Source organism: Heteronotia binoei, chromosome 7, assembly GCF_032191835.1.
Source record: "Heteronotia binoei isolate CCM8104 ecotype False Entrance Well chromosome 7, APGP_CSIRO_Hbin_v1, whole genome shotgun sequence".
NCBI lineage: Eukaryota > Metazoa > Chordata > Lepidosauria > Squamata > Gekkonidae > Heteronotia > Heteronotia binoei.
The window spans coordinates 42,979,097-43,004,209 of record NC_083229.1 but is presented as its reverse complement, the minus strand read 5'-3'; the positions used below and the strand labels follow the sequence as shown (position 1 = coordinate 43,004,209).

Below are 25,113 nucleotides of genomic sequence, written 5' to 3'. Positions count from 1 at the left end.
TTGGTGCAGATTTGCATTGAGGAGACTGCAGCGAACATGGATTAAAAGGAGAGTGCAGAAAGTGCTAAAAACAATGAGATTAGACTGGAGTAACTCTGAACTGAACTGTACTATAGCTTCTCTTCCAGCTGTTTAACACTTTACAGTTAACATATAATTTAGTGAGCACACCACAGCTCCCTGCATGTTATATCTTCAAGCATACTAGAGTTCATCCCTGGCACTAAAAAAAAGATGTTTTGGGATTGAGCTGTGACCTAAATTAAACCCTGGATTCAAAATTGGCCATATGGCTTTCCCAGGAAAACATCACAATCCTAACTGCACAAAAGACCTCATCTAAACTACAAGACAAATGTGGTCAATAAAACAGAAGGAAATAAAAACAACAAAGCTGAATCAATTGTTAGTGAAAAATGTTTTTTGTTTTCTTAAAAAATCACCCACCAAAGAGTGTTTCATGAACAAATTATTCAGATCATTGGGAAGGGCCAATTTGTGGAAAGGAAACCAAGAATTAATGTGTTTCTTGAAACCTTCGGGATAATCAGCAACAATTATTGTGTATACACAAAAAAGATGCAACACATCCAACTGCTGGATACAAAAGGCTTCCCAGAACTCCAGACTAAAGATTTTGGGGGAGAATCTGTGTCAACAGGGGAGAACAAAAGTGTGTTGGTATAAAAAAATCATTCAAAGTTTTTTTTGAAGCTTTTAAAATGCTTAATCTTACAAATTTACTTGTGCTTCAAATTTTAATTTAAGAACACTTTCATCAAAAGCCATATTTTCCAATGCTGGATGAAAAGACAACTTCTTAAACCAGTCTTATTTTTCCAAGAATTATCACTTGTTACCAGTTACCTCTTATCTGGCCATACAATCATTGAAAGATTTAAGCAATCTAATGAAAAAAGCTTTTTCTCAAGGAATAAATACTTATCACAAACATGTATTTTAGGATTGTTCTAATGTTTTTCATTGTTATTGAACCTCATGTATTCTTCTATGGAAGTTGAACATTGTGCTTGAATTGATCCTTGAGCACCACACTTTCTTAGAGGGGAGTCCTGCCCCACTAACTTGTGCCTTTACATATGTTCTGAATTAAATATACTCCCACTTAAATCAATGGTGAATCTCAAAGATTGTCCTCTACCTCTTCTCTAGCTCTGCTCCCATACCCACAAAGGAGGACATGATTCTGACTAACTCTAAAGCAAATCATGGTATAAAGGCCCCAGCCAAGGAACACAAATCTTATGTATTAATGTGCCTGGGGCTACATCATTCTGTCCTACAGACCTAAAAATCTGTGGCCACAAAAGCAGGACATTTGGTTATAAGACCAAAAGCAAAAGATTGTTTGCAGAAAAACCGAAGACTCTGCATAAAAGTAGGGAGGTTATAAGCTACTCTTTTTAACAGACAATTCATACAGGGGTATACAAAAAGGGCTTTGCTGGTCATGAATTTCCAAATGCAAGTAAGTGCCCACTGGCACTGGAAGGCAATGGAAGTATGACCACTTATGTGGGAAAAACATCAGTCATTTGATAGCAGCTATAGGTATTGCTGGGGAAGGCAATGGCAAACCACCCCATAAAAAGTCTGCTGTGAAAAAGTTGTGATGCGACGTCACCCTAGAATTGGAAATGACTGGTGCTTGCACAGGGGACTGACTACCTTTACCTTTATAGGTACTGCAGCCTAATTTCTCTTGGATAATTTCTGTTGAAGAATCAGAGTTTGGGTCAGAAGAAAGTTATATAGTAGCTGGTGACAAAGAAAAATCCACTATTTTCTCCTCTGACTATCTTAATACTACCATTACTTCCATCAACAGATGAATCTCTGTGCCCTACTGCTAGACTTCCAGATGAACTGTTTGGCCACTGTGAGAGATGGGCTGCTGACTAGATAGACCACTGGCCTGATCCAGCAGGTCTCCTCTGCTGTTCTTAATCCCCAGAAGTGGACAACATCAGCACCATTGACAGGTGATAGGAGATGAGTTAAGAGACTGCAGTATCCTAAATGGTATCTTTTCAATCAATCACCTAATTGCAGTTACTGACCATTCCTAGTCATTGTTAAACATTTCATCTGCCTTTGTGTAGGCATCCAGGCACAGGGAAAGGAGCACTGTGGCTCACCAGCAGAACATCTGCTTGGCATGCAGAAGGTGCCATGTTCAGTCCCTGGCATTTCTGGTTAAAAGGATTAGGTAGGAGATGATGACCATTTCCCCACTTACCTTACCCCAGAGCGACGTCCCTCTTCACCGCGCTGCATCTGCGCGGATTTCGCACAAACTGCTGCGCAGCACCAGGAAGAGCCGCGTAGTCCCGGGGCTTTTGCGTCGCAAATGTAAACCGCCAAAAAGCAGTTTATATTTGCGACGCAAAAGCCCCGGGACTACACGGCTCTTCCTGGTGCTGCGCAGCAGTTTGTGCGAAATCCGCGCAGACACAGCGCGGTGAAGAGGGACGTCGCTCCAGGGTAAGGTAAGTGGGAAAACAGCCAATGTGAAAAACCTCAGCTTGTGATCCTGGACAGCCACTGCCTGTCTGAGTAGTCAATACTAACTTTGATGGACCAAGACTCTGATTCAATACATGACAGCTTCTTGTGCTCATGTGCATCCCCGGCACAACATAGATAATAAGCAAGGCCTACAGCAAAACCCTCTGGGCAGGGGTCGTTTTGTACAAAAATAAGTTGTGGAGCTCGTCCAGGGATTGTTATGCAGCTGAACTTAATATTCAATGGACAAGGAGGGAAGGAGGAACTCTCAGAAAGGTTCAGGAGCTGTGCTTCTGTGAGCGCCCACTGAATCAGAGGCCGGTCTCTGGGGATTGCCACCTGTTTGACCTCCTGTGCCTCTCAAGGGTACATAGTGGATTGCAATGCAACAGATACTTAGCATGGCGATGCAGTGATAAAAAGAGGTTGCCAGTCACTCCTCTACCTGTAATGCTTCCAGAGCCTCAGAGTTATTGCTTGAACAGTTGCTAGAATTTTGGGCAGTCTCAAAGTGCCTTCAAGAATGGACTGTGTAGGCATGGCTCATCCACAGCCCCAGTTCAGCCTTCTCGGGCAGACCAAAGGAAGCTGAGCTGGAGCTGCTGAAGAGCCATGCTGACGCCCCACCTGGCTGCTCTTGCCTTGAAGGGGAGAGCAGCCAGGTGGGGCGCATTCTCCTCTGAGCTCAGCTTCTCTTGTGAGGGAAGCTGGGCTCAGAAAAGCCATACCACCCCCCACCCAGCTGCCTTTGCCTTCAAGGTGGGAGCAGCTGGGCAGGGCTCATTCTCCTCTGAGCCCAGCTTCCCTCACTAGGGAAGCTGAGCTGAGGAGAGTACATGCTAGCATGCCACTCTGCAACTCTCAGCTTCCTGGATCTGCAACTAGGGAAGCTGAGACTAGTGGGGAGGGGTGCCCAGCGGTGCCCCATAGACAAGGTGGCACCCTACCTTTCCTACTCCCATGCACCAGCCATGTCTACTTGCTGTAGTCTCCTATAATGATACTTCCCAGATAACCTTTTTTATCTTATCTGTTTTCAAGACACAGCAATACACACTGTATGAGATGGGGCTTGAGTCTAGATTTCCCAATTTCCCATGCCCAGCAAGAAATGCCCCAATATCCTGCCCTCAAGAAATTGAGGAATAGGAGAAAAATGGCATCTATAACAACACTGAAGATTTCCTAATCTCTCTGGTCTTTACCATAGAGATTAGGGAAATTGCTAGAATGTTGCCCACAAGTGACATCACTAGACTCCACCCTCCCCAGGTACCATCCTCAAAATCTCCTGGCATTTGCAGTGTTGAGAACCCTACTTGAATCCTTCCCACACAACTGCAGGAAGTATAATAAAGTGAGCCCTAATTAGTCTTTATTGTCTTGAGTCTCCCTGCTTTAAGCACCCCCCAGAAGCAAAAAGGTATGTATGGAAGAAATAGTCTATGAGGAAACAATACTAACCTCCACCATCTAAAATGGTGGAGGGTGCCCAAAGTTGTTAACACCTATGTTAGCTTTTGATGAATTTAAACAGAACAAATGGTATAAAGCATTGAACATAAGGTTAGAAAACTGACAGGCTCCATGCCTAGTTAGTAGGGGGGGGAATGTTACTCCAACAGAGCCTCAGCCACTTACGCTAAGAAAGGAAGCCTTTAAATGCTAGATTCACTCTCCTCAGGTCTCTTAAAAAGGGCGGGGGGAACCTGTAATACACATCTGTGACCTAGCAACAGTATGGTTTAAAATAGTTTCCAGATCATTGATCACTGCAATACCTTCAAAAATGGGATGACAAAAGGTCGCAGTGGGAAGTTAGTAGCTTCTTGCAGTTTGGAATGAAATTCTTCAATTGTCAGAGTAGAATTCTGTCGAACGAAAAGAAAAAAAAAGATCTGTAAAATGAATAATAGAAACGTTGCTCAAGAGAAATGAGACCTAAAATACTTCTACATAAAACACTTCTACAGAATACTTCTACAGAAAAATGTCCTCAATTGTTGTATTGCAGTGCCAAATACACTAAATGTACACTGTAGAGGAAACATTTGGCACCATTAGTTATGCTATGTCCTTGTACACACATTATACCTCTATGCTGCTTTTCCCATGCTAGATAACATTGACACTTTACTAGTGCTGGCAAAACTGTAATGATTTACTCCAAGACAATGCATGCCTGGCACTCTTGAGTCTGTGCCTTTGAATACAAGAAAGGAATCTAGAGGAGGGGGGGGGGGTTGCATGCTCACACTACTCCTGTGCCCTGTACAAACTTGGGATCAGAGGATTGTTCCCATCCCATTCTTTTGTTTTTACATGATGTTGTTCTGTCATCCATCTCAGTCCCTCCAAATTGCGGTTTAACCGGGAGAATCTTCAAGACTTAATTCTGATATTAGAGTACATACAGTTTCCCAGAGCCTCCCTGACATATTTCCCTTCACTTGCATTACTAATGTGCATGTGTGCACTAGTAAGCACAGTAAAGTTGATGTGCCCTGTATGACTGCGTCAAGATCTTTTTTGTGCAAAGAACTGGTTAAAAGTTTCAGACTAGGACATGGAAGAACAGAACAAATGGTATAAAGCATTGAACATAGGGTTAGAAAACTGACAGGGGGAATGTTACTCCAACAGAGCCTCAGCCACTTACGCTAAGAAAGGAAGCCTTTAAATGCTAGATTCACTCTCCTCAAATCTCTTTAAAAGGGTGGGGGGAACCTATAATACACATCTGTGACCTAGCAACAGTATGGTTTAAAATAGTTTCCAGATCATTGATCACTGCAATACCTTCAAAAAATGGGACCTGAAATCAAATCCTGACTCAGATGAGCTCAGTGGGCCACTCAACCACTCTCAGTTGTTATTTTTCAATCTAACCTACCTCAGCAAGGCAACACAACTCTCAGCCAAAAAGCTGAGACACAAATGGCATAAACGCACTGTAGCTATACAGAGGAAAGGAAAGGAAAAGGTCCCCTGTGCAAGCACCAGTCATTTCCGATTCTGGGGTGACGTTGCTTTTCACAACATTTTCACGGCAGACTTTTTGCAGGGTGGTTTGCCATTGCCTTCCCCAGTCATCTACGCTTTCCCCCCAGCAAGCTGGGTACTCATTTTACCGACCTCGGAAGCATGGAAGGCTGAGTCAACCTCGAGCTGGTTACCTGAAAACCCAGCTTCCACTGGGGATCGAACTCAGGTCGTGAGCAGAGCTTAGGACTGCAGTACTGCAGCTTTAACACTCTGCACCACGGAGCTCTATAGCTATACATAAGCACTGCCCAAATATAAAAGATGACATTGCAAGGCAAGCAAACAAACAAACATACAAAGCTACCGATTCGCTTTTCTTCACTTACCACAAGTCCTAGCACAAGGGTACGCACTCTCTCCCCAATCTCTGGTGAAATGTCATTGCCAAACTGCTGCAAAGTTGTAAGAAATCTCTTCAGTTTGCTCAGCTGCCGAGCTCCACAAGCTGGTGGTAATTGCTGATTGGCCAAAGAGGATGAGGACGATGAGGAGGGCCCATTACTAAAGCCATTGGGTGGTGAGGGAGCCCCATTCAGTGCCGTTGGTGAATGGCTTGTGCCATTGGTTACTGAAAAGGGGGAAGCAATACAGAGCAAATTAAAAAAGCTTACAGTCATGGAATAAACTTAGACTGATTCCCCACTAGGCTTCTTCTAGTGTCGGAGCTCTTTTGCCCCCTGTGCTTCTTTCTGATTTCGCACAAGCTGCCCTGAAGCTGCAACTCACCTCGCCTCTTTCCTGCATCGAGCAGAAACTGGTTTTCAGAGGATCTTGTTTGCCGTGGGAAAGAGGAGGAGCGAGTCGCAGCCCTAGGGCAGCTTGTGCAAAATTGAATGGAAGTGTCAGGGGGGAAAAGAGCTCCAATGCCGGAACAAACCTTATGAGGAATCGGTCTTAATCTTATATCAGAATATTTTTTTAGAAACAGCATCACAATTAGTTTTTTTAGAATTGGTACCTTTCCAGCATTTTGAGCACTGGTTAATCATCATAAATATTTTAATCCAGGAAAAATATTGTTTATTACTCTACTTCTGTACACACTGAGCACTCATTTGAATGGCTACATTTGTCTCTGTATTTTTCTACCTATGTTTTAAATACACAATGTTGTCCTGTGAAAAATTCTCTTCAATATACCGGATGATTAATTTCAATGAGACCAAACCCATGGAACACAGCTATATTTTTGCTTCTCTCAGAAATGACAATTCTTGTTTTGAATAAAGATGTTCTCTTGTGATTGATTTACGATATGGGCAGTAAAGAAATTTCACTCATTCCCTCAAGCTCTGTTAGGGATAATGGACAACTTTCCCTTTCTGCATAAGCTTTCATTACTCAAAAAACAACAGTGCTTTCTTTCTCCCTGCTTCTCTAGTTCTACTTTGATATCAAGCTCTAGGAGACAACATCCAAGTCAACAAGTTCCCAAGAAACACTGGCAATGACTTGTAGGCAAACAGGCAATTCCTGAGTAGGGCACCTCGCTTGTGGTGCTGGCTTCAGTAATACTGAATGTTTCAGTACAACTCTTTGCAAAGCATAATGTGCAAAAGCATTAGTCGAAAGCAATAGTGCCCACAATCATCTGAGTAAGTGGATGGATCTGCCTTTTCACGCAATAGTCCAACAACAGGGAAATGAAACAAAGCTACAAAAAATAGGCAGTCATGTGCCAAAGGCTGGGATAAGAAATGGGACTATATAATAAAATTGCTGTTATGCTAGAGGCTAGGGTTCCCAACATGGTGCTCAGAAACACCTTCTTGGTGCCTGCCAAGTTTTTTTAGAGTGGTCAGAGCCAGGTAGGGCTTTTGCCCAACGGGGCTTCTGATTGGCTGTGCAGATTGAAAGCTAAACAGAGCTTCTGCCTGAAATGCTGAAGTTGCTATGAGACTTACACATAACTTCACTTCCTGATTATTTCATAGTTGGCTCTGCTTGCTGTGGCAGCCATTTTGTAGTTGCACCCACCACCTTGTTCCAGAATTCCAAAGGCGTCTGTAGGCTCAAAAAGGTAAGGGGCCCAGCTCTAAAGCTATATGAGCTGGATTTATTAAGGAAACTGGACTTTTTGCAATATAAATGTTTTCTTCAATCTTTACCCCAAACTAAAGACCCACATGTTGGATTTCAAGCAAACAAAGTAAAATAATATGTATGGGTGGATAAGGCTGATCAAATTATTTTTAAGCAGCAACCTTCTCCTCCCCCTCATAAGAGATATGTATCATGTAGCTATCAAAAAACAATTATGAAGGCTCTGCTACTATAAAGTTTGGGCTGACCGAAGTTTTCACAATTCTCCCAAACCACCAAAGGATTAAACTTTGAGGCAACAGCGCAAGAGGAAGAGAACAATAATTGTTCCTTTAAAGTGCACAGAATCTATCAGAGTGACCAAGTTTCTGAGCTTAATAACTATTAATATATCACAATTATGACTAATCCTTTCTCATCCTGGTTTTGCTCAATTACCTTAACACATAGTAAATCGTTTTTCCTATATGGTGCATCAGATTTTCTTTATCACCCTTTTCTGCTATTTACCTGTAGCAAGCATCTACTCTTTACATGTGGAAGAATTTATAGAGTAAAGATATAATTACACGTTGTGGGCGTGAAAGAACTGGTTCTTGGGGCTCCTTGGGTAGTGGGAGGAGGTGGCATTGTTGGAGGCGTCAGCCTGGATTGTGTCTTCACATCCACAGGTGAGTCTGGCATTGTGGAATGCTTCTCAATGCGATCTGAAACACACACGGGCATTTTTATTCTATTTTTCCCTTTATATACAAACAAATCCTTTAAAATAAGAACAAACCCCAGAATTTTTAAAGAAAGCTAAATGACTTCAGGACAGAGCAGAGTCCCCCTCCCTGCAATAGCTTTTGACATATCAAACACAGATGAGAGAGTCTCATTTATAACTGTGCTGTATTTCTGATCTCTGTTACAGAAGAGTTCAGATGCAACATTCCAGGAGAAACTGGAGTTAGAACAAACCAACCTTCATTTGATATCCAAATAACCCTAACAAACAGGGGCCAACATTGAAGCAGCAGCATGGCAATAAAACATCATAATGGTGCCACCAGAATCAAAACCTGATTGTGTGCAAATGAGTATTGGTCAGGCAGCTGGCATTGGTTATGTAGTATTTGTTTATTTCATTAAAGCTTTATACTGTCCTCTCTACAAGCAGGCTCAGAGCAGTGAACAACATATATTGTTACAAAATATATTAGAACAATCTAAAACACAAAAACAATAAACTCTAACATCGACATGGACAACAGTGCAAATTTCAGACAGCTGTATGCTCTTTGGGCCAGGGACCTCCAGTAGAAGTTGATCTCCTGAGTGTAGTGCTCTCCAGGGGGCACACCAGGAAAGGCAGTCCTGTAGGAGCATTGGTCCCCGGCCATACAGGGCCTTAAAAGTCAAAAACAGAACTTTGAACCTGACCTGATACTCAGCCTGCAGCCAGTACGGCTGGTGAAGCACAGGTTGTATGTGTGCGGTTATCAGATTCCCCATAAAGACTCAGCATTCTGGACAAGCTTCAGAATCAGTTTCAAGGATAGCCCTGTGTAGAGCAAGCTACAGTGACAATTGCATGGATTACAGTGGCTAAGTTGGGGCAAGACAGATAGGGAGCCAGTCGCCTGACCTGACGCAGGTGGAAGAATGCCAGCCTGATAATATTTGTGATCTGGGTATTCACTGACAAGGAGCCCTCCAGAACCACACCCAGACTCTTGATCATCTGCACCAGCTTTAAGGGCATGTGGTCAGGAGTTGGCACCCCAAACCTAAATCTCCTTCACTCAGCCAGAGAACCTCCATTCTTGATAAATTCAGTCTCAACCAACTCTGCTTCAACAACCTCACTATGGATTCCAAAACTTTGTCCAGGTTTCCTGGGATGGTGTCTGCTGGCTATCCATCAGCAGCTATAGTTGAGTTCTGATGGCAACCCAACCTGAAACTCCATGCCAGCTGGGTGAGAGGATGAATATAGATGTTGAACAACATCAGGGTGAGGACTGGCTCGAGGAACCCTGCATGCCACAAGGTATTGAGAGGGGAACTCTCACATAGCACCACCCTCTGTACTGACCATGGAGGAATGAGGCAACTCACTTTAGAGCTGTCCCACATACTCCAACATTGGTGAGACAATGAACCAGTAGATGGTGATCCATTGTGTTGAATGCTGCTGTCAAGTTAAGCAATAACAGCAGCGCCGACCCAGCTCAATCCAACGGCCTGCAGAGATCATCCATGTGGGCAACCAGCATGGTTTCTGTGCCATGACCAGGGCAGAAGCCAGACTGGATGGGGTCACAGTGGAGCAATAAGACTTTCTCAGCAAAAAAAAGTTTGCAAATGCCTCACAGCTTATGTCTGAATTACTAATCTTTTTGGTTCTCTCAGTGAGAAACTTAATGTCCTAAATTACCCTAAACAGTTGTGCTAGGTGAGAGCTAGCGGATGCAATGGAGGCTGCATAGAATTCCTTTTTAGCAGTCTTCATTGCCATGTCATATATAACCCCCAGCTCATATATATATACATAGTAGTATTTCCTGCTGCTTGTCTTTTCTTTTCTAAGGCTACAATCCTCACCTGTTCCAGAGAAGTCAGCCTCACTTTCAGGTGCGAAGACTGCTCTACAGTTCAATCCTATGTGATCCTATATTTGGTTCAAACAAAAGTAATGGCAACTGCCTCCAAGTAAATGGGTTTAGAATTGAAGTGTAAGGCTGTTGGATACTAGTTAAATATTCCTGGTCGTGCTTGACATTTTTTAATCTTCTGGTTTCACATAAAAAGTCAATTAATATATCCAGGGGTGGCACTGGGGTGGGGCTACTTCTGCCACCTCTCTACTAGGCAAAGTGACAGAAGCAGTCGATCTGCCTCCCTCTCCCATTAGAAGACCCCCACTAACCAGCTGATTGGTGGGGGTATTTAAATGGTGGGGAGACGAGTCACTGCAGCCCCGTCTCTTTTGTCCACCCGGTCCTGGGCAGGTGAATGAGGCAGCATGGCACCTCTGCCTCACTCCAAGACTGCCTTCCCTCATAGGGGAGGCAGCCTCACAGCAAGACCACGCTGCCTCTTTCATCTACCCAGGTCTCGGGCAGGCATTAGGGGTGGTGAGGCACCAGGCAGCATGTGTGGAGGGGGCACCTAGTGGCAGCCTGTAGGGCAGGCGACACCCTAGGCAGAAGCATACATGGCCTGCTCCCATGCACTCGCTGTGAAAATATTCCGTAAAGAGTAATAGGATACATATTTCAAGTACATGGTTTCACAGCATAGGGCACAGAACAAGGTTGGAATCATCTTCCAGCTTTTATGACATCATCCACTAGACTACCTTCTCCTAATGTATACGGGATACCAGTGATCATGATTTTCCATCCTGTCTGCTGGGTGCACCTACCCTTATAAATGTTAATGTACGGACACAATATTTTCACAGGGAATGCACAGATATATGCATATATATAGCTGAATGGCATAGTTGATATTTCACATACTTCCTGGAGATCAAACTACATTATTTGAATGTAAGTGTGTTAGATAAGTTTATATATCCCAGAGGTCTTATAGGTGATAAAGGCATGATCTCACTCCGTCAGGACTCTTTTTCTAGCAGGAGCTACTCTGCATATTAGGCTACACACCCCTGATTTAGCCAATCCTCCTGGAGCTTACAGTAGGCCCTGTACTAAGAGCCCTCTAAGCTCTTGGATGATTGGTTACATCAGGGGTATGGCCTAATATGCAGAGCAGCTTCTGCTAGAAAAAGAGCCCTGCACTCTCTCATTAGGTACAGGAAGCAAATTGGGGAGAAGATAATGTGATTTAGGACTGAGTTTGATTTTTATGTCATATCACATTGTAATTTCACTGGGGGTGGGCTCAGTCTTTCAAGAGATAAATATTCTTTCAGGTTTTCTGCATGAGAACTAAAACATAGCTATCAGCTCAAAATCAAACTTTAATGGACTATTCATTTGAACAGTTTGATGGAATTTTCCATGAGAATGATAAGACAAGTTTATTTGGGCTTGATAAAAAAAACAAATGACTATTTATATGACAATATGATACTGTGACTTTTCTACAGTAACACTGCCTTATTGTTTCACATTTTTCCCCATTTACACCTCAATAAACATTTGTACTTACAATTCCTTAGCCACACTACCCTCTTGGCAGCATCATATGCTATTAAAATGATATAAAATTTTATAACAATAAATAGAAAACCTAAATAAATTGGCCCCAAATGGTATGCTTAAAAATATAGCCAATTTAGTTTGAGTTGCCATATGATTTATTTCATGGTTCAAGGGAGGGAAGAAATTGGAAAATCATAAGAAGCACTTTGAACTTTCTGTAAGAAGCAAAGCTGCGAGCCAGCACACATATGGATGAGAAACGAATTTAAGGAAAACTTTGGGGCCCAATCCATGGAGAAGAGTTCTTGTGTGAGCCTCAATGAAATAAGGCACTAAACAAAACACTATGCTGTTCCAGTCTGAGAATGCTAAGAAACTACAAAATGAAGTCCATTCCCTTCCAATTTCAATTAAAAATGTTCTGTGATCAAACTAATAAAAAGGTTTTAGGAAGCAAGGAGACTTAGAATGAAAATAAGATGAGAATTCTCATTTTATTATCATTTCAACAAAGCAAGTTTTCATAAACTTGAGTATTTGCAGTCTTGAGGAGGAGGGAGTATTAAGGAATCTAGAAATATATTAGGAGACCATGAGTGTTGTAAACGGAATAAACAATGCAGTATCTATGAAGCAATTTGTTGGACTTAGCTGTGATCAGATATTTAACAAAACAATGACAAACTCAAAAGAGGAGGAGGAAAGAGGAGGAAATGAGTCTCAAAATGTTAATTGTTTCTTGCACTCACCCCCACCAACATCAGCAACAAGGCAATAAACAGCTTTCAGCTTTAAATTGCACCACAGGAAGAGAGACAAGGAAAAAGAATACTGGCTCTCCTAAATAAAGACAAATATTTCTGCCATACCAAGAAAGGAGAGAGAAAGAGAGGTTTGCCAGAGCTGGCCAGGAGATAACATTGGCAACTGCTGGCCCATCTGGATTTCATTCTGCTAACACTCACACTGAAGTGTTGGGGAATGTATTCCAGTTCCAGGTATACAAATCTGAAACAGCATAGCGTAAGCATAGTCGTGAGCAGCAAGGGAGTAGTGTATGAGGGAGGGAGGAAATCATATTCCACTAACATCGTCTGTTACTCATGAAATAATAGGTACAGTCCGTACCCTCCAACAGCTCTTTATCGCTTAAAAGGCAATTCCGTTCCGTGCACACAATCACAGCCTTCTGTGTCTATCTCTTTGGAGTTTGCTGTTGGATGGTTGACAACAGGACACCAAAAAGAATCAGAACCAAGGAAAGATGGACTTTGGAAAGGGCCAAGACCCCAAATAGTTTGCATTATGTTATATAAACAGATATATTATTTGTATGATATTTTTACTAACTGCCTAACTGAAATGAAGCATAAATGATCATGCATCAGCAATCAATAATTCCTCATAATTTGAAGCCTGAATAATATATTGTGTTACTATTGATCATTCTCAATTCTCTGCTAATTAATAATAATCAATATATTTTAACTTCCTTCAGACATTCAAAAGTAAATGCTTTTAAGAACTGTTCCTATCAATAATGTTTATGGCATTACTTGGGCTTTTCAAATTAAAAAAACAACAACCAATACAGTGACATGCTGGAGATAGTAAACAAACCCATTTACCTTCATCATATCTCATGCCTTCACATTCCAAAGAACTGTTGGAAACAATGCAGAGACCTTTGCATGGTATCTTAAACAGTCAGAATATTTTTGGATGCTTAAACCCAGTGACTGGAATTGTGAATGGGCAAGACAGATCTTTCTACAAACCTGAGAAAAGTCCCAGGTCTGCAGAAAAAAAATTGAAATTAAAAAAAAAAACCCTACTGGGCAGCTTTAAAAAGTCAAAAATGATGAAAGGAAAGCTCACAGTTTAAAAACAAAACAGATTCCCTCCGTAGCTGGGTTGACAGCTCCATATTACCATGAGTAAACGTCCCAACTGCCTGGAGAAAAAAAAATTCCTATCCCTTCAACAGAGACTTAAAGGTATGCCATTTATCAGGTAATATTTACATCAGATTCATACATAAAAGGACAGGACATTTTTTCCCCTCCAGGTCTGTTGGGAACTGTAATGATAAGTGCCATACCAGCTGCTCTGCTTTAGTCAGAGCAGACTGGAACCTACCTTAGTGCAGGTCTGGGCTTGCCCTGCCAAGTCAGTTGTTGTGCACTTTTGCCACTGTCAAGAAACCAGAGGCTGGGAAACTTAGTGGAGGCCATTTTTAACAAGGGCTAAAAGTTCAAGGATTGCAAGCCACAAGGTGGGGCCTGGAGATCTTCCACTTTTACAGCTGATCTCCAGCTAGCAGGGATCAGCTCCCCTGGAGAAAATGGCTGCTTTGAAGAAGGAACTCTACCATGCTGAGCTGCCTCCCCTCCTCAAACCCCGCACTCTCCTGAGTCTACCCACAAAAATCTCCAAGTATTTTCGCACACAGGCCTGGCAACCCTAGCTAAAACAGTGAACACACACTCAAACCTCTGGACTTTCCCCTACTCAGTCGGGCACCCTCATGAAAGTGCTTTGAGCAGCAAAGCTTAAAATAGTGCCCTACAATCTGTTATAAACAGAAAAAAGCTGTGGTCACAGCTAATATAGGCAGGACAGCTGTGCTCACTCTGAAATCCCTGCAGGTTCTATCAGCTGATCACGATCAACATTCTCTCTTTCCCCATGGTACAAAAGGATTTAAAGAAACTAAGGGGTATAGACTAGATGTGTTGCTTGCTTCCTTAGAAACTGTAAGCACTGTACCATGCAATCACCATGCAATGAAATTATGGGACCAATGTCTGCTTTCTGACAAACATTACAAACTGAGATGCAAAACTCCATGTCTATCAGGACTTTCCTTCATCATTATCAACTCAAAATGGGGAGCTAACTTAATTATAAAGATAATTAGGACTTGCCAGACCATGAAAACAAGTGCACATTAAGGGGTCAAAGTAAAATTTACCTACTTTACCTACTGGCCCTTGTGAATCAAAGGTCTTTTGCCTTAGGGGCCAATGATCTAGGTTGAGGGCTCCTGCAAATCTTAAACAGGTTAGCCATCATTTTGTGTTTTTAAGAGTCCAGTCGTAACATATTGCTTTTTATGGAAGTTATTTCAGCTTCACAATCTTTAAAGCATTATGTGCTTCATTAAAAAAAACCCAAGAATACCCAGCTTTCTTCAAACTGGGCTTAAACTCAATAGCTTCTCAAAATTCAAGGAAGATCTGGCTGGAACTCATTTTTCTCTTCTTGGCAATAAATTCATGATGAGGGTAGATGGCAAAATAACAGTCCAAATCCAACCTATGTGCAAACATATCTCTGGTAACAGGAGAGTCTTAAGATAAATTCATAAAGCATGTTTCAAGCATGCAAACATCTCCTCCATTTGTTCTGAGTTATATTTTTTTAAAAAAATGAACTATACATTCCCGAATTTCTTTTAGCAGCAAAGGGCTAGAAGCTGTGATTTAATCACAGAAGCATTTTGCTCCACTCTAAATTAAAGAATGCTGTAAAACCAACTCTAAATTATGACGTTTCTTCTGAGGATTGTTTTGGTTTCTGACACTGAGCTGTTCTTTGTCATACATTCGGTTCTTATTATGGGAATTATTTTTAACTCTGTATTTAACTTTTAGGTGAACTGTGATATGTATTGCAAGTGTTTCCAACATTATAAAAAATAAATATAGAGACAGAAGAAGACCACTAAGAAGGACGTGCACAGCAGAGTAAGGAAAAAAGAAATATCTCTGTAATCATGAGCATAAACCATACGGGATCTTAATGGTTTAATCCACTTTTAAAACAATTTGGCCTTTCATAGATGGTAAAATTTCAGCTTATATGGAAAACATCCAATGTGTGTGCATCAAGGAAAGCTTGATGTATGGAACAAACTATGGAATATGTAAATACGCAACTGTAACTTCCCTCAATAGTCAATTCAATGTCAGGCAGTTCTGCCAGTGGTATGTTTTCAGTTTCCTTTTGAAAATAAAAAACGTAGGATATAATAAGCAGTGGCATTTATTTTACTGTTAGCTAGTATAAAGAGTTCCAGATGTATGTCCAGGCCTGAAAGATTCTTGAAAAATAATCTTCATTGATTGCAACCAGTGTTCTTCTACTAACCCATAGAAACTTCTAACACTGGCTAAATTTACCAGTTTTAGTTTTCCTGCCATCTTGTTTTCTTTAGACTAGAGTCCAGAAACTAACAATAAGAGATTTTCAATGCTTAATGCGCACAAAATGGAAAACACCAGATATACACCAGAAAAGCTGACATGAATGGGATCACTGTGCATTGCTTGTCTCATCAGTGACACAACCCTATCATTTGGTTTGTATAATGTTACTAAGTCAAAAGGTGATGGAGTTAATACATATATAAAGACAGTTATGCTATTTTGCAGATCATATAACATGATTACATAGGAAGCAAAAGGAACAGAAGATACAAATTTACTGAAACAGGATTAAAGGATTAAACATCTTGTAGAAATTAAAGCAACATGTAATTAACAGTTTAGAATGATTGGATAATTAATACATTTCTTGCACAGTTCTTGAAGTACTTCATAAAAGGTCTGTCTATATATTGTAAGCATTTTTATTTTGCCCTTCTTGCTACTAGTCATGGTGACTAAAGGAAACTATGGTGACTGAAGGGCAATAAACCTCTGGATACCAGTGCTAGGAGGCAATATAGGAAGACCCTGGTTTCTATGCAGTTCATTGGCCCTCCAGGGCAACTAGTTGGCTGCTCTGTAAAACAGGATGTTGAATTCCATGGATCCTATAGGTCTGATCCAGCAAGGCTCTTCTTACGTTCCCCCAATGAACTGAGAGTCTCATATATGACTACCCTTTCCCCATTTTATCCTCACAACAACCTTGTGAGACAGGTTAGGCTGAGAGAGAATTACTAGCCTAAGGTTATGCATAGTGTTCCCTCTAAGCTGCAGAGTCTTGTAAGCAAAAATTCTACTTTGTGAGCTTCTGCATTAAAGTTGTGAGCTACTGCATAAATTATTGTGCTCTGGGTTCATCCTTCCTGAACGAAAATCTGTGAGTTGGAGGCTAAAAATCTGTGAGCTGGCTCACGCTAACTCAGCTTAGAGGGAACACTGGCACTGAGTTTAATAGTGAAACAGGAATGCAAACCCAGAGATCCCACATAGGGTTGCCAATCCCCAAGTGGGGGCAGGGGATCCCCCCGTTTGGAGGCCCTCCCCCCCCAATTCCAGATCATCAGAAAGCAAGGGGGGGCCTGTCTGCTGAGCATTCCATTATTCTGTGTGGAGACCAATTCCCATAGGGTATAATGGAGAATTGATCCATGGGTACTTGGGGTGGGGGGCTGTTTTTTCAGATAGAGGCATTTTCAGCATAGCATCCAGTGCCTCTCCCCAAAATACCCTCCAAGTTTCAAAAGAAGGTGCCTTTTCTATCCATTATTTCCAATGGAGGGAAGGCATTTAAAAGGTGTGTGGTCCCTTTAAAAGTGATGGCCAGAACTCCCTTTGGAGCTCAATTATGCTTGTCACAAGCTTGCTCCTGGCTCCACCCCCAATGTCTCCAGATATTTCTTGAATTAGACTTAGCAACCCTACTTCCACATCCTAATTACAATATTACAGTACACAGACTCCAAGATGTTAAGTATGGGCTTTCCTATTTTATAAGCAGAAAAATATCAACTAGTTATGGTCTTTAACTTGGCAATATTTGCTGAAGAGAAGGAGAACTTCCTTGCCACTGGCCATGAATAATTTTCAAGCATAGGTTTCCCCCCATATTTATTAGGAGAACAAATTAATGGTTTATAAAACTATCAGTTAATACAGTACTGGAAATAATTATCTATTTTAAAAATTACTGAAATGCATATTTCCTCTGATAATCATTTTTCAGCAATATGACACTAAGTCATCTTAAATAAAAGCAAGCTAAATAAACAACAACAACAAAGGCTTCAGCCTGTACTAGTATATATCCTTTGTTAAGCCAAACAAAAACTATAAAATCCTCTTCTGAGTTGGTAAACTCTTTTTTGCAAGGCAAGTTAAGCAAGCAACAAACAAACCTCCTTTATTTCAAAATGTTAAAGATATTTTTGAGTCAAAGAAACTGTCTTTTGTTTGCTACCACAGCACTTGTAAATACTATCCCAAAGCTGTGAAACCAGCCAGTTACACATTTCTTTAGATCTTGGCCCATACATTGACATATCCATAAAATCATAGAATTGGAAGGGATCTCCAGGGCCATCTAGTCCAACCCCCCTGCACAATGCAGTAAATTCACAAATACCTCCCCCCACACATCCACAGTGACACCTGCTCTCTGCCCAGAAGTTGGCAACACACACTCTCCAGGACCCCTGGCAAAACTGGCCTGGAGAAAAATTGCTACCTGACCCCGAAGTAGCGAACAACATTTCCCTGGGCATGTAAAAAAGGTCAGAAGAACTAAGTGCTGATGCAACCCTTCCTACTTCCTTCTCATAATCTGCCTAATTCACAGAATCAGCATCACTGTCAGATGGCCATATAGCCTCTGTTTAAAAACCTCCAAAGAAGGAGAGTCCACCACCTCCTGAAGAAGCCTGTTCCACTGAGGAACTGCTCTGTGAGGAAGTTCTTCCTAATGTTTAGATGAAAGCTCTTTTGATTTAATTTGAACCCATTCATTCCAGTCTGCCCTTCTGAGGCAACAGAAAACAATTCCATACCATCCTCTATATGACAGCCCTTCGGATACCTGAAGATGGTTATTCTATCACCTCTCAGTCATCTCCTCTTCAGGGTAATCATACCCAGCTCCTTCAGTCTTTCCTCATACGACTTGGTCTCCGGACCTCTCACTATCATTGTTGCCCTCCCCTGGACACATTTCAACTTGTCTATATCCTTCTTAAATTTTACTGCTCAAAACTGAATACTCCAGGTGAGGTCTAACCATAGTAGAGTAAAGCAGTATCATCACTTTGTGTGATCTGGACATTATACTTCTGTTGATACAGCCCGAAATCACATTTGACTTCACTTTTTTATGTACACAGCCCAATCCTGATTTGAATGACGTGTTTTAAATTGGGACACACAGATTTTATCAGGGCTGTTAAAAAAAAAATCCAAGATTTAAAACCCAGTCCTACACAGTCCTACCCTGGATGGGCCAAGCTAATCTAATCTTGTCTGATCTCAGCTACTAAGAAGGGTTGGTCCTGGTTAGCATTTGGATGAGACACTACCAAAGAAGTCTTGGTTGCTATGCAGAGGCAGGCAATGGCAAACCATCTCTGTTCATCTCTTGCCTTGAAAACCCTATGGGGTCACCATAAATCAGTTGTGACTTGACAGCACTTTCCTCCACCATCAGGTACCACACCAGCCTTGTGTCACACAGTAAAACATGTTGTTACTGGGAAAAGTAACAAAGATTTATGCTTCGGACATATCACTTGGGTGCAATCATGCATCACTGGCCCATTAAAATGTCAGATTTTTCTAGTATCAGATTGGGTCACCAATACCCAACACAGTGAAAGGGTTCCCAACAACCTCATGATAATTTTCATCTAATAATTGTCTTCTCCTCTTCAGGGTAATCATACCCAGCTCCTTCAGCCTTGGAATTGGGTTGGAAAGTATCTTCTCAGTTCTCTGCAGCTTACCCAGGAAACAGGAAGTGGAAGAGACATATTCCCCAGCCAGCTGGTATCAGGCAGGGAGCTGTCCTTGGCCAGTTGGGCTATCCTATGCAACAATCTCCACACATGGCTCTTTGGAAACTTCTGGCAGTGAAAAAAAAAGCCTTGGATTACTTTGGAGGTCCTGGCTGAAATGTACATGGAGTGCACAAGCCTGGACCTTGAGCTACTATGCTAAACCCTGGCTTGACTACAGACTGGTTTGATTGGTATTATTAGTAGCTAGCTTTTCTTTTTTTCCTCAGGGTGGTACTTATGAAGGAAAAATACTTAGGGAGGAGGGGGAAGTTAATTATTATTAATATACTGTTATTATTTTAACTATTCATTCATTTGGTTAAAAACATTTCTCCACATAAAACAATGAAGAGAAGGATGATTAAAGGGATCTTCTTCAGGGTGCTGTAAAATCAGACCCTTTTGTCCAATTTGTTTGAAATTTTGAGAGATTTACTAGAGAGGGAGGCCTAGGTTTACTGAAACATTGGTTTCGTTTGGTTAAAAACAACAACAGCAACAACAACCAGCCACTGCAGAAACCCTTCGGTTTTTCCACATAGAAAATAATGAGCAGACAGCTGGACCAATATTAATGAAAACTGAAAATTCCCCAAATATATGACACCAGTTCTCTAAGAATTGTTATATGGATCTCTAATGATCTTTTTTTTTTTGGAGGGGGGGGGAAGTATTTTATTCACACAGAGTTAGAAAAGTGTAACATTCTATACTTAGCTAAAGCTCCAAAAAGAAAACCCAAGCAACACTACAGATAAGTAAATCAGTCCACTGAAGTCAGTGGGCTCAGAACAAGATGACTCTACATAAGATTTTACCGTTAATTGTTTTTCCTACATACATGAAAACTGTTTCCATTTTCAGTAAAGATAATCAGAGTAAGAGGAAGTTTTCAAAGTGCATTCTGCAACCCTCAATGAGAAACTTAATCACAGATGATCCAGACTAAATTGGCAATGTCCACCAATACCTCCTTCCTGCTTGACATGCCTCCCATATTGTTCCCTTATTCCACAGGAGCAGTGTCTTATAGAGATCAGTAGGCTGCAGTGGGAGGTGGAAAGCAAAAAAAGTTATAGTGATAGAAAATTTAGCCTGAATCCAACCCAGTGTAGCACCAGAGTTAGTACGATCCCACATAACTTGTGACCTATTCAGGTAAATAATAATAATAATAATAATAATAATAATAATAATAATAGTTTATCATCATCAATAGCCAGGTGCATTGTGATTCTTTTGTTTTTTCAGTGCCTAGCCTGTAGCCAATAATTTATTGCTGGTGGGCTTCGATCAGCTTTACAGGTCACAAGTTGTGCAGGCTTTTTAAAGCATAAAAATGTAAGAAACTGCCTTGCTACATTAGACAAGAAGTCCATGAAGCCCAGATTTATGATGCTCACAACCAGAAAATGATAGAAACTTGGTGTAGAGAAATGCATTTTTCCTGGGAGGTTTGAAAGGAGCAAAATCTCCACTATGTGTTTTAACAGTCCCCCCCCCCCCCCCCACACACACACTTCCTCTGGGCAGAGAACAGGCTGGGAAGAAGGAAGTCAGTCAATGGCTTTTCAGACTCACCTCAGTTACCTCTTAAAAAATACGAATAGGTCTAGCTAGAGACAATGGGATGGCCAAGCTCCCACCCCCCTCCTTTCAGGCAGGAAACAGAGGTTTAGAGGGATGAAATGCTAGAGGGACTCAGAAAGGAGATTCCTGGAGATCTCCAAGAAACACCTCTTTTACCTGGCATGACCTAGTCATCTCCCTTTCTGCTGTAGGCTCCTACAACCCCACCTCCCTTAAGAATCAGATTATCCTCAGAAACAGCTTGGGATGCAACTTGGAGATCTTCAGGGAGGAAGAATAGGCCAAAAATGGCCTCCAGCAATGTCCTGCCTCTCGTGGAATACGGAGTCTGAAATAAGCTTGTTATCTCCACATTATTCATTATTTCATACTTATATATTGTACAATATTTTCTAAATGAAAAAATCACAATGTGTTAAGCATTTATTTCTATAAATAGTGCACAAAAACTCCAGAAGGTCTTTTCAGATATGTAGTCACTAGTTAAGTACACATTACTTCATACAGCTCTGTATCACAGATTTATACAAAGTTATTCTGATTCTCTCCATTTACCTTTAATTTCTTTCTTAATAAATCCTAACATTAAATTTCCTGTTTTATTGCTTTTTTAACATTATGATAATAAACTTAAACTTCTCTGTCCTGGCTGGACATTAACAACATGTAAAATTAGATTTATTTTTTTTGCCTCAAGGTATCTATTGGTGTTGAATCTTATTCTGCCAATCACACTGCTAGAAGAAGGACTGAATAATTAGCTGACATCGCTAAGCATAACTACTTCACTTTAGCCAGTCCCCAGGTGGGGGGCAGGGGATCCCTCGATTTCATGAACTACAGCCCACCACCAGCCAGGTGGCCAGTGGGGGGAGGCCCTGTCCCCAAGAGTGAACACTGGGCAACCACCCCTCTCCCTCCCCTCCTGTGAGGAAAAAGAAAAGAACAGATGCTGCGCTCACCTGTTCTTCAAGTGGCTGATTGTAAGGCGGGCAGGCACATAAAGTCCCTGCTCTTTCCAAGCAGGGGCCACCAACTCCTACCCTGCAAGAAGTGAGCTCACCTCTTGCAGGGCAGGTATGCATTGCTCTTGTTCTCTCCCCAACCATTTAAAGGAAAACTTCTCTTTAAACAGTTAGAAAAAGTGGGGGCGTGTGTACACTGCATCTGGGACATGATGATGTCACTGTGTGACTCTGCATGATGTCATGGCATAGAGGATGGCCATGCTCCTCTTGGAACACCCTCCAAATCCTCCCATGGGGGTGAAGATTGGACCGGCCAACCCTATTTTAGCCCTCAGTTAGATTTAGATCTTGAAATCAGTCCGGATTTTTCAAATCATCAGAACATAGGAAATCCCACATTTTGGTGCTGCGATGGAAAAGAAATCTCAAGATTCTCGATTTGTACAACCGAACACTTGAACACTTATTTATTTATTTATTTATTCGAGATTTATATCCCGCCCTTCCCACGAATGGCTCAGGGCGGCTTCCAACAATTAATCAAACATAAAATTTAAACAATTTCAAGTATAAAACAATTAAATATTTAAACAGTTAAAACCTTAAAAACAGAATATTTCCATTTCCTGTAAACAGATGGCAAAGAACACTCTTACTCCAAGGAAAGAATGTCGATAACTACATCCACTGTACAGAAAAAAGAACTACAGAAAGCTACAAATTTACCAAATATAGGAAATTAAAAAGAAAATGAAATCTCCCGGTGTATTCAATAAATTTAACAGAAAGTTAGCTCAATGGCACCTGTTTGCAAAACATGTTCGATCTTCAGAACAGATTTCTGGAGATAACAAAGAGTGACCTAGTTTGTTGAGACAATTAAATATTATTATTTCTCCCCTCCCCCTCAAAAAGGGTTAAATTTCTTCAGTAATAAAAATTTCATCTTACTTATCCCAGTGAGTCCAGGGATGGTTTGGTGAATGGGAATGCTGTTTCAGCTGGGTCAAAGTGACATCAGACTGTATACGGACTCACAAGCTAGATAAACATAATAGCTGGGTCACTAGTATTTGAACATGAAGTGATCTTTCATTCTGGCATAAGGCCTCTCATTTAACAAACTAGAAAAGCCATTTTAGAAACAGGACTCCAATATTTTGGGCAGGGTTTTTACAACTTCCCCTATGGGAACAGACTTTCCTAGTCAGACTTTCCTAGTCTACCACCCCCCTGGAATAAAAAAAAGGTAAATAAAAACTCTAGTGAGAAAATACTGTGGATTTAGCAAATAGATGTAACATAAATTTTTGTCTACTCTGGCTATCAGGAACTTTCTAGGGTCTCAGGCAGAGGTGTTTCACATAATCTACTACCTGATTCTTGTAATTGGAGATGTCATGAACTGAACCTGACACTTTTCTCATGTATAACACTTACCCTATCACCGATCCACAGCCCCTCCTCAACCATAGGGATGGTTGGACAGGGGAGGGATGGTGGCTCAGTGGTAGAGCATCTGCTTGGGAAGCAGAAGGTCCCAGGTTCAATCCCTGGCATCTCCAAAAAAGGGTCCAGGCAAATAGGTGTGAAAAACCTCAGCTTGAGACCCTGGAGAGCCGCTGCTAGTCTGAGAAGACAATACTGACTTTGATGGACCAAGTGTCTGATTCAGTATAAGGCAGCTTTATATGTTCATATATGTTCACAGCCTTTATGATCAACACAGTATTCTCTTAAGTATACTTGCTATGAGTTGTATCAGACCCACAACCCACACATAGAAGTGCTCTCAGTAGGGATGTTGTGGACTTCATAGAAATTGAATTAATATTTGAACTTTTTTGTTTTTCCCCAGTGTGTGTGGGAGCAAATCAGTCCAAATTTCTGCTTGGATAGTTGCTTGCAATTCAAGATGAGCTGCACTGTGGACATCATTCAGCACAGCCATGGCTGGGTAACTGTTGATCACACATTACACTCCAGATCATCTTTTTAAAAACAGCAGCCAAAATCTTAGCCTGTATGACTTCTAGAAATAGCATGTACCTTTTTAAAAAGTCTCACTGGCTTTTTGTGATTGAAGTTACAACACAGCGAACGTTACAGAGGTGGAAGTCCACTGGTCCCCGGACGTAGCTCCCAAATACACTCCGCCAATCAAGATCTGTGGCAGGAAGTTTAACTGGCCAGGATTGGACCTGGCCAGACTGAGGGTTGTTCTGGGGTATGTATATAATTGGGACCCGGCCCGTGTTTCCTCGCCTTGTGATGTACTCGCTAATAACGCATGTTGCCTTCAACACGTCTCGTCACTCAGTACATTACAGTGGCGACAAAGGTGGGATTCTAGCCAGGTAACTCCCCAAGTGGGACTTTGCAGGCATGCAGTCTAGGGAGACTGAAGCGCCCACCGCCATGGCTAACCCGAGTGGGACGACGGGCCACCTTGCTGAGTTCGACCCTGCCAACCCTGATAGGTGGGAGACCTACATGGAGCGGGTCGACAGCTACCTACGAGTGAACATGATTATAGCCACAAGAGAGACGTGCTCTTGAGTGTCTGCGGGGAGGCCAAATTTGAGATCGCAAAGGGTCTCTCGGCCCCCACGAAGATCACGGAGAAAACGTATGAGGAGATAGTCAGACTCCTGACCAGGCACTTCTTGCCCCATCCATCCATCATCGCCCGCCGATTTCTCTTCCACAAGAGGGATCAAGGAGCGGGAGAGATGGCCGCCGTCTACCTGGCCACCCTCTGTCAAATTGCGGGAAGCTGCAGCTTCGACTAGCTGGATGAAGCCCTGAGGGATCAATTCGTCTGGGGCCTCCGAGACAAAAGACTGCAGCAAAAGCTCTTCGCAAAGGAGGAGCTCACCCTCCAACTCGCCTTCAACGAAGCCACCACATTCGAGAGAGCAACTAAAGCTTACCACAACCCGCGAGCGGAAGCTATCCACCAAAAGGAGTTGGCACCGGGCAATCCAGAGGAGGAGGAGGCAAACCAGCTCCATCGCCAACCAGG

The 25,113-nt window shown here is 41.8% G+C and overlaps 1 protein-coding gene across 7 annotated transcripts in view; it reads right to left on the bottom strand.

Annotated features, from left to right (window-relative positions):
* RUNX1T1 (RUNX1 partner transcriptional co-repressor 1) overlaps nucleotides 1-25,113 on the bottom strand; it is a 191,613-nt gene that overhangs the window by 55,846 nt on the left and 110,654 nt on the right. For 4 of the 7 annotated variants that reach the window (XM_060243514.1, XM_060243513.1, XM_060243515.1 and 1 more), the window contains 3 exons: nucleotides 8,187-8,324; nucleotides 5,901-6,142; nucleotides 4,311-4,400 (listed from right to left, as the gene is read on the bottom strand). In XM_060243514.1, the coding sequence (XP_060099497.1) occupies nucleotides 4,311-4,400; nucleotides 5,901-6,142; nucleotides 8,187-8,324 (470 nt within the window). Of the gene's footprint in view, nucleotides 1-4,310; nucleotides 4,401-5,900; nucleotides 6,143-8,186; nucleotides 8,325-12,523; nucleotides 12,670-13,402; nucleotides 13,438-13,913; nucleotides 14,357-25,113 lie in introns of those variants that run through there. The other 3 variants (XR_009555652.1, XM_060243511.1, XM_060243516.1) reach the window with 2 other exon arrangements.